We start from the raw sequence: 16,342 nt of genomic DNA on the forward strand, positions 1-16,342 counted from the left end.
TGACCAGATGCCACAGGAATATCAATGACATCAGAAGAAAAGACTAAATGTTTGGTGACACTTTGTGTTTATTTCCTAAGTGTCCTAATAAGTTTCCTGGATATAATTCTATAACTTGGCTCCAAATACAAGGGAAATAGGAATTTAACTTCCTATTTTTATGGTTATCTATTACAGGAAATTGTGGTCTTCATGTGTTGACGTGCTGTGCACTGGCTAAAACACTTTAGGCTATGTTAGCAATTGAATAGAATTACTTACGGTAATTGGACCTGTACCAATTCATACCACTCTATTTTTCTTGTGTATCAAGTATCAAATTATATAGCTCATTTCCTTGGAAATGATTAAGACAATAAGAGCCTGTACAATAAAGTAATTAAAGGGAGAAACTGGTTGTCTCTGCACAGCAGTGGGGGTGTAAAAATAATGAGAATGTGAAGCCCACATCAACACAATACGAGGGTTAAGACTGTGTTTTAATCTTCAATGCACATCCAGTTATTCATCACAGAGATAAAAGAAAAGCATGGCATTTAGAAATTCACCATACCAGCAAGTCTGGAAGTCACATCTCATTCACACAGTGAGTCTATGCTGTGTAAGGCGTTTAACATGACAGTGAATTTGTTGTGGTGCAGAGTGTTTGATACTTTTGGCTACAGTCAGTACAATCCTACCATAAAATATTAGCCTAACACAGTGGTTCTCCAACATTTCTTTCTGCTTCCAAAGGAGGGTGTGACAGAAAACGTTTGAGAAGCACCACTGTAATAGTTCAAACTTGTGAACAGTGTAGCAGCACATTCAAGTACAACATCAGGAGAGAACTTGGTGACCAGAGCAGCAAACATGACACTTGATCATCACAGATTGTTCCAAACAAGCATTCAGTCAAAATATTAAAACACAACATTTGATATGGAATTATTTAGATTAGTTATGTTAATAATGTGGTATTAAGTTGACCTATTAAAACAGCAAAGGCTACAGATTCCGCTGCACATCAGTCACAGTTTATCAGTCATGTATTTTTGGCTACACTCTAGCAGTTAGTAGATTTTGGAGTGTTATCAACGACAGATATTTAGTCATCAAAGGTTAAATCCACTTAAATAAAATAAATTACACACTGTATACAAAAGAAAACATTTCCAAACAGTCTAACTCTGCCACTGCACAAAGCAAACCAACCTTTATACAGTTTAAAGTCTGCACTCATTTCTTTGTCAAAGGAAATAGCAACTGTGGCAAACCAGAGGTCATTTTAGCACTTGCTGTGGAAATACCAGCGTCTGGGAAAAGCTGTCTACTGGGCTTTATCAAAGGAGCTTAGTTGTGATTTTAGTTAAGCAGTACATTTTTAACCTCTAGTGTTCACAGACGATATTCCACATTACTTCATATTTAATTTGGAATGAGTAAAAGGGAAAGCTGGCTGTTAGTGTTGAGTGAGTTCATTCATAGATATTGTTGGATTGAAACAAAGAAAATTAGATATCCTCTGTTCCTTCCCTCTCTGTGTGTAAGACGTGGAGGGTCTGCGCTGCATGGTCAGCCCAGTGGATTAGCTCCATCAGCACTCGATAGGTCCACATTTTGAGCCCAAAAGCTCCCCCAGCACCATCAGTTTCCTACACGAAGAGAGCAAGTCAACATCAAATGCCTTTTGTTACACTGAGTTACAGCACAAAAGAATAAGACAAGGTGTTTGGTGGATATCTAAGGTGACATAAAAAGGTGTTCATGTAACGCTACCACAAATTTAAATTTTATGGACAACTATCTACTGTAGTTTCATTGTCCTATGTTAAAAGTTTGAGGAACAGAGATATGGAGCAACAAAAGCATTCATTTGAAGTCATATTTCTATCCACCTGATGTATGTAAGTTCAATCTTCTCTTATTTTAACTCCTAAGTACAATACCTGGCACTATAGCTGCCAAATGCTCCACTATGTTCACCAGCTGGTCTCTAACTTTGTCCCCCAGCCGATTGGTGCTGGGCAAGTAACATACAGCGGGTTTTTAAAGGTTTTTGTTGGACACTGTTATCTGCTGCGAACAACAATCAGAAAACAAAAACGATGAGCTGAAAGATGCTAAAACGCACGAACGATAATTCTCTGTGGGTTTATCACTACCAGTGACACCTTTCGCATCATTTAACCCATTGTCAATTTCAAAACAGTGATTAGTGCAGATTTAAACTCAAAAGATTTTTTGTGATATCTAAGCTATTAAGTTACTTTTGTTCCCAATATTAGTCACATTCATATAATGATATTAATCATGTAATACAGAGTTTAGTCACACACGTGCTGAAGCTTGAAGTTTTCCATTTAACAATTCTGTTACTAAGACCTGGGAGCTTTTGTGCTGAATGCTTGTGTGAAATCTGATGTAGTTTAGCTAATTGTAAAAAAAAACATAATAAATGCATGTAACTTAAACATGTTGGTGACAAAAATGAATTTCATGAAGAGGGTTCCTTGTCACTTTAGTGACAAAGGGGTATTATACATTTTTCTATTGTTCTTTTTACCGGGAATGATGCAATATTGTTATATAATTTGTTATATAAAAAACAAATAACAAAATATGGATAATCCACAAAGACCCTTTCATCTGTTTTCTTGTGTTCACAATTCTACAACTTTCCTGTAATCATATAAGAATACGGCTACTTAACTAACCTATAACAAATACTTTACCTCATTACACTGGTGGTCAGGGGTGACTTCCAGGGTCTTGTCGTCGGTCTCCACCAGGTCTTTGGTGGTGTGAAGCAAGTGCTCCAGCCGGACACGGACGTTCTTCCTCAAGGTCTCATAGTCGCCCTCCAGCTCACCCCATTCCTCCACTTCCTTCCCAATGACACAGTGGAGCAGCCCCAGACACTGCCGCAGAGCTGAATGCAGCAACTGCACCTTCTCCTCAGTACTGGGATCCTCCGAGTCTGGGGACAGGGACACGATGCGTCCGCTGTCTGGGGTGTGGTCCGACAGGAAGGTCTCCTTCTCTTTCTGGAAAGGACGAGGAAAATAGTTTTTTTTTTTAATGCTTACTGCAAAGCAGACAGTTACAAGGTGGTATTGGCCTTGCACTTGTGACTTTAATCTAATTCTGGATCAATTGCAAATTGAACAATAAGTGAAAAACATTGATTGTATTGACTGATTAAAAGGTATCCTAAAAGGAAGACGAGGCACAGAGGCATGACAGCAAGAAAACAAATCCAATGCACTCTATCCATTAGGGCACCCCAGGGAAATAGAGAGGAGGTGGGGGCGTCTTTTAGTGTGATTACACTGCACCACAGCAGCCCTTCAATAAAAGACAAGTGCATAGTGGTGACTATTCAATGTATATCCAGTTAAAAGTCCAACATAACTCAAATGCGACAGGTAGCTAGCTGCCTAGAAAAACATGCTCCCAATAAGCCCCAGCTAACGGGAAGGGGAGTGTGTCGCAGTGTGCAAACTGATAACTCACATATAGCTGGAGCAGATGAGTGCATTCGTGGTGCAGCAGCCGGGCCAGTAGCACCGCTCTCCCCGTCTGCGACCGGCCAGGCACCGGCGTGTCCAGCACGGTTACCGTCTGCTCCTCCTGCTCTGCCATTTGCGCTCCAGCCCTGTTTATATAGGTGGGTTAGCCGTGAGCTGGATGAAGACCGAGCGGAGAAAAAAAAACCTCCCCCCCCCCCACCCCCCCAGAGTCGTAAATATTGGCACCGAAACAACGTTTTCACAAGCGGAGTCCCTTTTTTTTTTTTTTTTTTTTGAATACTTCAGCGGTTTTCAGCAAGGGCCGGAGGTCCTCACAGCGACAGTCGGTGCGGCGTGTTTATGTCGGTGCTCATGTTGGCATGCCCGCAGCCAGAGGGGATTTAATTGGTTCCGCAAGCCACAGGGGCGTTTTTAGGGGGACGCACAGGGGGGGCCTTTTTTTTTCTCTCCCAAAAAACGTCACTGTGAGGCCCACCCATCCCTCTGCAAATAATAAAAACTCTCATTACTGGGAGAGTTTATTTGGTTGCTGCCAGCTAATATGGAAAACCAACAATATATATATCTGACCAATTAAATGGGAAGTTTATATTTTAAAAATGTACATGTTACTGCAAACCAAGTACAGGGCAGAGAGAACAAAAGGTACCCATATTTTGCGTTAATTAATTAAATTTTTATAGAAAGATATTACAACATTCATAATTGATAACACTGACTTGGAGACATGCTTAGAAAATGTGTTATTTGGCATCCATGCTGTCATTTTTCTTTTTTATCAGCAGTTGACAAAAATAAGGCAAAATTGTATTTAATTAATTTAATATTATTGGCAAAATACCATATCCACAAAACTACATATCTCTTTTTATTACCATGCAATCACTCACAATCACCTCTTCAAACAACAAGAAAGCTATTACTAATTTAGTTTTTTATTAATTATCATTTTTTGTTTTATTTTGTTTGTTCTCACTTTTACATTTATTTTTTGGTCTTTTCATGTAAAGACATCCTCCGTTGTTGTAAATAGGTTGGAATAAAAAATATATAATAGAAATTTTGTTTTGTTGTGTCAAATTAACCAAGAACTGACAAGATTCTTGGTTTAGTGTTGTAAATTACAGATTTTAGATTTTTAATAAATGTTCACTTTGTCATTATGTATTCCTGAGTGTAGACCGCTGGGCAAAAATGGCAATTGTATCCATTTACAATTGAATCTACAACACAGTAAAGTGTGCAAAAAGTTTATAAGTATTAGTATTAGTATCAGCATGCTACTGTGTCTGCAAATAAGTTATGAGTAGAGAAATGTCAAAGATGAGTTAATTGAAGTAATTCTGAGGCAGTATCTGTGTTACATGGCTTTTCCAACAGAGAGCACTGGCAAGTTGTTTTTCAAAAAACAACTGAATTTATGAGAGCCAAGTGTTAATGTTGCCAACATTTTATCACATTTGGTAGAACTATAATACATTATGAATCCGCAGTGGCTTATCACTTATAAATGTTTAAATGACAGTATATTTTAAGTTTGCATTGCACGCATTATACCTAACATTGGTTGCTTTGTCTGCCTTCTCTGTCTTTTGTTGTATAATTATGATTTGCCTCTGTGTTTATGTTCTGTAGCACTTTAGGCTACTTTTCATTACTCATATTCTCCTGTATTCAGAATTTGTTTCTGAAACGTTAACATCAAACTGATGTGTAACTAATTATTAAACACTAGTTGTTCCTAATAAACCAAGATTTGTCCAAGAATACTCCTACACAAAGACTTCAGAACATAATTTTTTATTATAGTTATTCTTAACACATTTTCTGAATAATAAAGATTGGAAGCTTATGAGTACTCAGTAGTAGTGGCAGTGTACAGAGGTATATTTCATTATCTAACATTGCTTCATAAGACAATTGCTGACAAAAAAAAAAGTAAAAGTGGAAAATGAACAAATACAATCAAATGAGGGAGGTAATTTAGATCTTTTCTTGACAAAATGTGGTAGACATTTTGACATGTCACAGTAGGAAAATCACAGCTGTAAATAATAAAATGAAAGATGGCTGAATCCCATTTAACTGCTTCAGCTCACTGTCACAGTGAATCAAACAGAGTCACTGATAATAGATAAAAACTATTTTTATATGTAGTTTCTTCTTGTCAAAACCTCTACTGAAAGAACAATTTAGATTTGTCTCATGGTCCACACTAAAAATTAATTACATTTGAATATGTCTTGTATTATCTTAAAAAAAACAAATTTTTTTATGCCAAGAACCTCATTTGGTTGTAGTTGTTGATCACAGTGCAATTTTTCTGTAAATTCTATGAAATTGAAACTACTGGAGTTAACCCCATTACCCCAAGACACTCATTAAATCACCTTGCAAAAAAGGTAAACAGAACAGAGATACTTATGGGAAAATAAATGTAATTTTAGAATTTCTTGTACATTATGTACAATCATCTTTCAGTGTTTTTAATCTCAAAAATGTTTAACATACACACATATACACAAACACAGGGTGGTAAACCAAGAATTATCAAATATTTATTAAGCGGCACGAGAAGTGTATGTAATCTATGATATTATAAATTATACTCCCTGATATGAAGTAGCTCTGTAACTGAGTACTGGATGCAACTATGTTATACTCCATGGAAATAAATTCTGTTATTTCAAATATTTATGTCAGTTTATCAACTTCTGACATTTTCTTCAGTCTTTTGTCCCTTCATCTTACCCTCCATGAAGTTCCTCATTCTCTATTTAGATTAAATTATCTCCGTGAATCTCGGCACACTGTAGCAGAATCTGTCTCTCTCCTTCCCGATCCCAAACAATCCCCTCATCTTCCTTCCTCCTCTCCCTGTTGCTCTCCCACAGTAATTCCCCAACATCCTGATGACCACTGCCCACTATAACCCTGTCCCACAGCTCACCCTCCCCAGGTATCTGCGCAACTTCATCAGCCACCCTGCTCCACCGCGTGTCCTGCTGAGGGGCAAGGGTGGTGACAGAGCTCAGGGTGAGGAGTGTGTGCTGAGAGTCTGCAGAGGTCATGGATGTGACAGTGCTGGCAGGAAGGGTGGGGAGTTGGATGAGTTGGGGGTGGCTGGTGCTGGACAACTGAGCAGGAGAAGCAGGGGTGAGGTGTGCTACCTGCACCACATGATGTGTTGGCAACTGGAGGAACTGACCTTGAGATACATCTATCTGAGTCTGTGGACCAAGTGGGAGAACCACCTGCTGCAGTGGAGTGAGTGTACCACCCACCGCCTCCTGGCTCTCCTGGCTAACAGAGGGCTGGTCAGGCTGGGTGAGCACAGGGACAGTCTCTGGGACCGGGGTGGCACTGCTTATTACTGAACCCCCATTAGCTGCTAAGGCTTCAGCTATGAGAACCTCGGGGTGGCTCTTGGCCTTGTGGGCTACAACAGAGTCCTTTTTCTCAAACTTTTTGCCACAAATGGAGCAAGAGAATTGGTAGGATGCTTCTGCATCATGTTTCTTCATATGCCAGTTTAAGGAGGCCTTTTGACGACAGGTGAAGCCACAGATCTCACACCTGCCACAAGATGGAGACAGAAAACGAGTTATAGTCCAAATTGCTCTGACACTTGTCTCAGAGGAGTAAATAAGTAACAAAATAAGAACAGTAAAGAGAAGTACTTCAGAACTGTATTACATACAGAATTTGAGTAAATGCACTTAGTTGTGTTCCACCACTGCTCAGAACCCAAACTACATATATCACCAGGCAATTTATATATTATAGAAAAGTAAATGTTCTTCAGAAAGTCTTAGGCAAAGCAAGGCGAAAACTTAAAATGAAAGCCTTTATCATTTACCAGATCCTTTACACCTGTTAGCAGTGAGTTCAACTTTTGATCTGTTTATCTTTTCTGTTCTGTTAATTCTGACATTTATTTAGCCTTTCTTTTATTCTTCTTATTTTTATTATCTCTGTAGCGTCCGTTACTGTTTTTACCGTGTGTGTGTGTGTGTGTGTGTGTGTGTGTGTGTGTGTGTGTGTGTGTGTTTGTGCGCGGTATTTTGCTCCCTCCTTTTTTACATTGTAATATATTGTTTACCCTCCCTGTCTTGCTTTCAAATACCATTGCCTTTTAATTGTCTGTCAACCTTGTGTAAACCTTGTTTTTAAAGATGCTATACAAATAAAGCTATTGTTATGATTATGATAATGGTTATGATTATAATGACAATGATTATTATTATTATTATTATTACTCACTGTATTGGCTTCTCTCCTGTGTGGATCATCCTGTGCACAGCAAGGTTATGAGAGCTCTTGAAGGCACGAGCACAGTACTCACAGATGTAGTCCCTTTGATCTGAAAGACAAATGATGGGTGTAAATCAAACTATATGAAAAGAAAGTCAAAGAAAACATAAGTTTTCTATTTAAATAAACCATCTCATTCATTCTCTTAGCTTGGCATGTACACATAGGGATTGAGCAGCTCAGATTTATCTTGAGGAAAAATAAATAAACACAAGACATGCCGCCAGTCTAAACACTTTGCAGACAAACATCTCTGCCCTAACGTTACCTGTGTGGTGTTTTGCATGGCGCAAAAGCTGCTTCTGCAGACGAAACAAGCGCCCACACGAAGGGTGATCACACACATAGTTCTTTTTTAGCAAGTGCTGGTATTTTATATGGTGCTGAAACACAGAGATGACAGTTAAAGAGTCAGCTGGTTGAAGATACATTAACACTCATAGTCCTTTACAGATGAAAACATTAATAATATGACATTATGACGTAAATATTAACATCAAGCTTTGCACCTTGAAGTTCACAGATTAAAAGTAGTAAGCAAAGATATATCCATTATATTTCAATGGACAAGCTAATATTTGAACTACAGTACAGCGCACAATTCCAAAGAGTGCCTTTAATAATCTTTAGGGTTATCATGGTTACAGCTGACAGCATGGCATACCTGTAGGTAGCGTGGGTGAGCTAAGACAGTACCACAGCCTTCAATTTCACAGCGGACATACTGCACTGGTGGCTTTTTCCTGTGGCAACAGCAAAGGCTAAACTTTATAGTAGTCAGGCTCTATCCAAATGACACCAGTTATCAATAATAAATAACACAGCAATAACAAAGACTTATACCTTCGTTTTGGCTGCCGAGGGGCTTTGTCATCTTTGGGCTGTCTACCCCGCCTAAATGAAAACAAATTCAGGTTTAGTATGGATTCTGAATTGTCAAAAAGCACTTAAATGCATCTTCTGACATGTGCTGCAGTGACATTTGCTTGAGGGTTGGTATCAACTACAACAATTTATTTTTACTCCATCTCTAAGTGGTAACATGTATTGTAATTCTGCATGTTAGTGGTAATGCTAAGTTACAACTTGAGTTAAACCAACAGACATGAAAATGCACCAGTTATCAGTGTGGTCAGCTATTGCTTACTTCATGCTTGACTGTGTCACATCCAGTCTATCCTCGATGTGCACAACAAACTCGGTTGACTCTTACTTTTTAATTCCATTTCCTTCTTTCTCCTCTTCTGGTTCCTCTTTTTTGACTTCATTTTGTTGTAATATAAGCTGCCTTGATTTTTCTCTAGGGAGTTACAAGATGAGTCAAGTTACTAATGAAACTTACATGTTTACATTTATCATGTTGGAAGTCTTTGTATTAAGTAACATGACTAATACACATCGGCAAAAGGCAGTAAGCTCAGCATACGGCTTTGTCTTGGGTTTATTGTTGAGGTCATCTCGGTCATCTCTGAATGGAGGGTCCTCGTCGAGAGCTGGATCTGGATCTGCAACGCTAATGTGGACATCAACACCATACTGGCCACAATGAATTCACTTCAAAGAGAAATCTAACATTTTCTGTCCTGCTCATTTATTAAGTAGAATAATACTCACTTGTCATTGCTTCCTTTCAAAACACCTGTCTCCTCTCCTGAGGAACAGAGAATGAATTTTAGCTTAAGATGACTGTTAAATATACTGCAGTCTTATTGTTGTGACATTTGTCCAATTGTGCAGATCTTTTTCTTACCACATGATGAACCCTCCATCTCTGCTTCCCGTTTGCATGCTGTTGCTGGCGTGGTGTGTGAGGGTCGGACTGAAGGTCTCCCTTTGCCCTTTCTGGATTTGGACAGCTTTGGTCCGGGAATGTGTTTGGATGCTGAGGGAGTCAGTGTGCCCATGTGTTAGTGACATATCTAATAAATCACCAAAATAAAATTCCTGCTTCTAGATGACATGAATTTGAGTGTGTGTACCTTTTTTGACTGTGGATTTCTTTAAGGCAGCTCTGTGAGAGAGAGAGTCTGTAGTAAATAAGAGCCAGGTACAGGTGCAAATACAACTGGGTAAATATACAGTAGGTTTTAACTCTACTGTTCTTTACTGAACAGGAGCAGGATAAGAAGAACATTCAACTCATTTGCTTTGGTGTTTATATCTGGTAATTCTATAGCTTTAAGAACCCCCAATGATAAAACACACTTCCGACAATTACAGCCACAAGTCTCCTTGCAGTGAAATCTCACTGGAGCTTCTCACAAAACCCCTACAAGTAATGTAGTCGAATTGCTGCTATAATGTACAACAGAGTAGCTGGCATGCCTCTGTGCATGTCCTTACTGCGTGTCAGGTGAGTTTCCGGATCGTGATCCTGGCAGTCTACAATGACGAGGAAGCAGACCTGCAGGTTTTTTCTTGCAGGTGGCATTCTTGGACTCAGTAGCTGTCTCAGCTGCCGCTCCCCTGGCTCTTAAAACACGCACAGACCCTCCGCTACGAGACTGAGATTCGCCGGATTCCGGGGAGGTCACTGCAGTTTTCTCCCGCCTTCTGCGTCCCCTTCTCCCCTTGGACGGCTCAGCCGAGTCCGTGGATGGTTTAGGGGCCTCCTTTGAGTCTCCGGTTGTCTCAAACCCATGACTTGTACCCGAAACTTCGTCTTCCCTCGAGTCCATACCGCGGTTATTCAACTGTTGCGATCGTCACAGACTTATGTAATTACTTCGTCGTGTAAATAGATAATTAAAGATGAACATTGAAGGCCCGAGCGGGACCAAGTTTGTATGCTCGGTCACGAGTAAAATATACGTCACTACGCATCCATTTAATTAGCCTGCTTATTAATTAAAAAAAGTTACGTTGTATGAGGAATACAATTTTACAAACATTGAGCATTATTTCCTTCTTAAAGCTATAGCAAACCTCATATTTCTTTGGCTGAGACTGGGCCTGTTTAACATGCGTCTCCTTTAAGAACAGCGGCAGTACCAGGGTATGCAAATATATATTTTTGGACTAACGGGCTTCCATAGTATTGATAAAGGATTATTATGGGAAATGTAGTTAAGTAGACCACTTGCACAAACTGCATTAAGTTTTATGCAGTTCACCATTACAGTATTACTTACTTACTTCAGTAATGCTTTTTCCCCGTTTTTATACACTCTTATCATATTGCACACATAACCTAAAATAATAACTTACTAATAATTAGTTTGTTGTTTTTCCATTATAAGGCATACATATCTAAAATAATCTCCTTATGTGACACAGCAGACAAATAAGAACTTCCCATATTGTATTATGAGACACGTCTGATCCCAGGTGTGGCAGAAAAAATGATAAAACTGTGGAAACTGTTCTGTATGACAGCAATGTGGCAGGGTTAGCTTTGATACAGCAGACAGACAAATCTGATCCTCATGTTGGGGGTGGGAAAATGTAGAAAAATCCTTGATGGCTTTGTGCCAGTGTTAAGAACTTTAGACACTATAATTACCCCTATTCATTGGGCAACGAACACAACTCTAATCTAACCAAAAATATGTGACTGCTCTTGGTTTTCAGGTTTGGGCGCAGATTCCTATGTTGGTTTCTATTTCGAATGAAATGAAGACAGTCACAGAAGTTAATTTTATGGATTTTATGGAAAGCATGAAATCTATTAATATATATGTTTGTTTGTTTTATTTGTTTGTTATATGTTTTCTGACTATTTTCCAAAGCCTGTTTTTCATAGCTTCCATTACTGTCCATTGAATTAAGTTTGTAAAGATCTGAAATTTTCTGAAGTTAGTTTCATGATTCATAAAAGTGATCACAATGTCTGACATTTCCTTTTTCATGATTGCGTTATAATTACACTATATTGCAGCAGTACAGGTCGACCAAACTGAAAGGCTTACACTATACTAGATTCTTCCAGTTACATTTCAGAGCATGTATGGTGTGTCAGTGGGTCTAGACAAATAGTATCTTTCATTTCAAAGCAGTGCCAATGCTGAGGTGCCTTTGAAACAAGGTCTTTACTGAACAAATCAGTGACTGGATGTCCTGATTTTGTACTTACAGATACAGCAATATTAATTTTGCTCAATGTTGAGGTACCAAACCTGGTCAGAAATCTTGGTGTAATCATGGACTCAGACCTTTATTGTAACATACACTTGAAAACAACTAGAAAAAGTGTCTATATTTGTCCTGCAAAAATAGCAACAATTAGAGGAATTGTGTCTCAGAAAGATGATTAGACTGACTGAGAAAGTGGAAAACATCATTTCAGGTCTCAGATCCTGCCACTGGCTTTCTGTGTGTCAAAGAATTGATTTATTGTTTTTATCAAAGAAATTAAATGGTTTAGGGACAGATTGCATGTATGATCTTCTGCTATGATATGAATTGACCAGACAATTTACTCACTGTTCCCAGTGCCAAAAGCAGCAACATCAATAAAAGAAGCAGTATTCAGTTTATATGCAATTGTACAACAATTGTATTTTTCTATTCTTCTGTTTTAATGTTGAATTTTTAAAAAACTTTTTATTTCATTGTAAAATCGTATGTGTATTTTAATATTATAGTATTATTATTTTTTTTATTTTAACCCCAGTGGTGGTGCTGCTCAGCGGCCAATAGATCAGACTGTTGTTTCACTGTTGCAGCACACAGCTGTTACCTGTGTGAACCTACGCACTTGTTCTCCAAATAAATAAAAAAAAAAATCCCCTTGGTAAGTAAAGCATGACAAATCATGTTCACTTCCTCTTCTGCATGATATATTTTTGCCACTGGATCAAGACAATAAAGGCCTGTATTAGTGAGTCATATCAACTTCAGCTGATTAAATGGGAATTATAATACTGTAGTCCCGGTCCCAAGGGTACGATGTGTACCCATTAAGAATGGATTGTTGCTGAACGGGCTGTATCTCTTTTTACTGGCAATTGTCAACTAACATCAGAATGTGTTTCCTGCAAACTGAACTACTGTCAATAGTAAGGAGTGGTTAACAGTTCCCTCAAAACGATACCTAATTGTCGGTTTGTCATTTTTACCAATGAAAAGCACATTGCACTCATCAAGCTCAGGCTCATTTGCCAGACTATTTGGGCTATTACAAGAAAAACACACACACTGAAATCCTCAGTCTTACGTAATTACTCACTCAAGTTCACTACAGCATTACTTTTCAATGAGCAGATTTTTTTTTCACGTTGTTTGTCACTGCTATCAGAGGACCGATAGATGTGATTGTAGCTGGAAGAACTGGTTTCATGAGACATCTTAAGATAGCTCTTCTTTTTTAGTTACGTTTACGCTCATCAGTGTACTGAAGATTCTCAGAAGATGTCAGTTTGATGGTGTTGAAAGGGGATGAGATTTTATGACTCATTATCTCGACATTTTTAAATCCTTTGTTTTCCTGGTTAAGTCAGGTCAGAATGCAGGAGGAGGGACAGATACACATTCCAGCCCATGGCTTTGTAAGTAAATGTCTTTGAGTACGAATGACACTGAGGAAGTGTTTGATAGTCTGCAGTTTCCACTGATTGGCTGAACAAATGATGCTTTGATGTGTCCCATGAGTCTTATGAATGACTCAACATTTTTCAACATTTCCTGTAAGAATTGTTTCTCTTGTTTTACTTTTAAGACAAGCAAGCCAGTCACGTAAGACACCACCAGGGGGAAAAAAAACGAAGCAAAATAAATACTGGTCATTTTTAGAGCACATGACGCTACCCCACAGTTTATGTGCTCACATTGCTGTGTAAGAAGCATTGTTTGGCGACTTACCTACGTTACATGTGGAACGTTTCTCAACAGAGTCACAAAGTTACAAAGTGCTTCAAAGAAAAATAAAACCAGGTAAAAGAGAAGGCCAAAGAGCCTGAGCACAATAAAAAAAGAATAGAACAGCATGAATAAAGAAGCAGGTTATGTTTCCTTAATGCAGAGCTATTCTGCTTTAAAACATATCAAGTAAGTTGTATAACAAAGGAAATAATAATGGAAAATAAAAATAAAATACTATTCAAATATAAATTGTGGTCAGGAGATCGATAAATGACAGTTTAACACTGATAATACCTGAACCTCAGAACCGAAATGAGTCGATCACACTCCTGCACAGATGATCGGAAACTGGTGATGATATTTCACAAGGGTTAAGAACAACCAGTATGTTCCATATCTCATTTTATTGAATATGATTAAAATCAGGATAAGACACATGGACACATGATACCTGCCAGATGTTAAAGTTAAAATAAATAATATATATATATTTTTTTTGCCTTTAATTTGACAGACAGTTCCAGAAAGACAGGAAAGTCAGGGAGCGAGAGGGGGGATGACATGCAGCAAAGGGCCACAGGTCGGATTTGAACCAGGAAAAATGAGCCCGCTCCTCTCCTCTGCTTGGGGCTAGCGGCTCAAGGCGACAGTAGTTGCTACTAGCATAACTAATCCAAACATCCTACTGGATTGTCAGCATTTGACTTGCATTGTGAGCAATGTAGGCACCAGGTTTTGACAAGAAAAGAATGAAAATTTTTTTATCTTTGGTTCTGCTGCATCAGTTTTGATCATTTCTTTTAAGACTGAGTCAGAGGTAGGAGTGGAATGCGAAATCACTAGAGTAGGCACTCCTTTCATTACCCTCTCACTAATCCTGCTGTGACATATGAAAAGGTCCATTTTGAACAATCAAGCTGCATTAACTGTTCCGACACTGTCTGACTGTCTCCACACAAAATAAATAAACATGCTTCAACAAAGCACTATTCATTGCATTGAACTGCATAACCTTTTGTTGCGTTTAATTGTTGTCTCATGAATGACAACAAAAGCCACTTAAGGTTGATATATAAATCACAAGCCACTATGACTGTTGTTTATTTGGATTAATCATGAATCAAAAGAGTGCCTTAATTCTTGCAGTATCGATTTTATACAATTGTTTACCTAAGCATGTCATATGAATTTGTTTTGAATGCAAGATATGCTTTTGAATATTGCTTTGAATTAACCTTTTCCCCACCAAAAGAGGATTATTTCCAGACATTCCAGACATTTTTCCATGCTTAGTCTTTTGTAAAAATTATACTATAATGTCAATAAAGTCAGTAAAAGTGAAAAAGCAGCCATCATTTCAAATGGTGCAAAAATAATGGCACAAACAAAAAAAAAAAACAAAACAAAAAAAAGAAATACTCAGTGGGGGATCGTCATATTAAAAAATGGAGGTGCATATGTGCCAATGGGGGAAAGAATGTAGTCTACAAGACATCATCTCATGCATTTTTGAAACTGCGTAAATACAGCAAACACAGACTATACTCACTCAGACGCAAGTATGCAAGACATGAAGAACATGCTGTTGTTGGTATAGGGTGTTTGGCAACAGACAATTGGAGACAAATGTCTTGAATCTGTTGCTTTTTGTCTGTTTGTTATCAGTTACACTTGCTGCTCATGGATAATGATCACTTGCCACCATGAACTGTGGCCTTCTTCTAAGCCCACTGAGAGGTGTGTCAGGTGACATAGCATTAATTGTTCCATGACATGACTAACTGTATATATAGCCCAGCTGACGCAAAACATGTATACTAGGTTTGGACAGCAGAGGCATTACAATAATATATTGTTCCTCTCTATCTTGGCTCATCTCTTCTTAGGGCACCTCCTCCCCTAACAACTCTGACAGTCTAACATGCCTAACTAGTACTCACTATGCACTTTTGATGCACCTCTTTATCCAATCTCCTTGCACTTATTGAATAGGTCTAATACTTGGTACTTACACCAAAGTATCCGACTGCATTTAATCTTTAGTGTTGTGATGGATTACATGGAATATATCATAATATAATGATGATACTACAGCTATGTTGCATATTATTTCATTTTTCAAAAAGGGATAAAACTTTTTTTTGATATATCTGTGGGAAAAATGCCTAAGCTTCAGGCCTCTTCAGCAATTTTACTGCTTTCATGGTGTGTCACGAACTGGAAAACACAACACCTTCTCACAGCCTCTGAATGCTGATACTTATGTTTTTCTCACTTTTTGCAACAAGCATGTGATTAAGTGCAGTGGTTGATTCAGACATCTGTCTCTTTCCAACATAAGGTTCACTTGTGCAAGCAATCTAGGCCAACAATTGGAAAGTGGAAGCTAATTAGCCTAGTTTGTTAGCATTATCACTGATTTGTTACTTTTTATTCATTTTATTTAAAATCTGTTGAACTGTTGAAAGCTCTTGCATACTCAGTGTTAGGTTAGTCTTTTTCATGAGACCAGATGTGGTGACGCCAAATATTAGACTGTCAACCCCCAAGGGAACCAGTGGCGCTGTAACATATGTACTGCGTTACACTGCAATGACACTGGCAAATGTAGAGTGCCAGAGTAACATAACAGGTGAGATGGGAAGCAGTGAGATTATCATTTTTAGTACCTTCCCACACAATACTAAAAATACCAGCACTGATATTGTCAGCCAAAA

At 38.3% G+C, this 16,342-nt stretch overlaps 1 protein-coding gene across 3 annotated transcripts; it reads right to left on the reverse strand.

The window, feature by feature from the left end:
• Positions 1-5,296: 5,296 nt before the first annotated feature.
• LOC139606790 (E3 ubiquitin-protein ligase ZFP91-like) lies at positions 5,297-10,806 on the reverse strand. Of its 3 annotated transcripts, XM_071459141.1 has the most exons (11): positions 10,170-10,806; positions 9,806-9,837; positions 9,577-9,708; positions 9,441-9,477; positions 9,253-9,339; positions 9,040-9,126; positions 8,670-8,720; positions 8,491-8,569; positions 8,095-8,209; positions 7,776-7,875; positions 5,297-7,088 (listed from the first exon to the last, which is right to left on the reverse strand). In XM_071459141.1, the coding sequence occupies exons 1-11, from the start codon at positions 10,502-10,504 to the stop codon at positions 6,290-6,292; spliced, it is 1,854 nt and encodes a 617-aa protein (XP_071315242.1). In that variant the 5' UTR covers positions 10,505-10,806; the 3' UTR covers positions 5,297-6,289. The 3 variants fall into 3 exon arrangements, with proteins under 3 accessions (XP_071315242.1, XP_071315244.1, XP_071315243.1); XM_071459143.1 differs by lacking the exon at positions 9,253-9,339 and having other exon boundaries at positions 10,170-10,643; XM_071459142.1 differs by lacking the exon at positions 9,040-9,126 and having other exon boundaries at positions 9,169-9,339; positions 10,170-10,643.
• Positions 10,807-16,342: the final 5,536 nt, after the last annotated feature.

The sequence above is a fragment of the Trachinotus anak genome, unplaced genomic scaffold (assembly GCF_046630095.1).
Source record: "Trachinotus anak isolate AG129_WGS33_773 ecotype Australia unplaced genomic scaffold, CSIRO_AGI_Tana_v1 ptg000023l, whole genome shotgun sequence".
NCBI classification, from domain to species: Eukaryota; Metazoa; Chordata; class Actinopteri; order Carangiformes; family Carangidae; genus Trachinotus; species Trachinotus anak.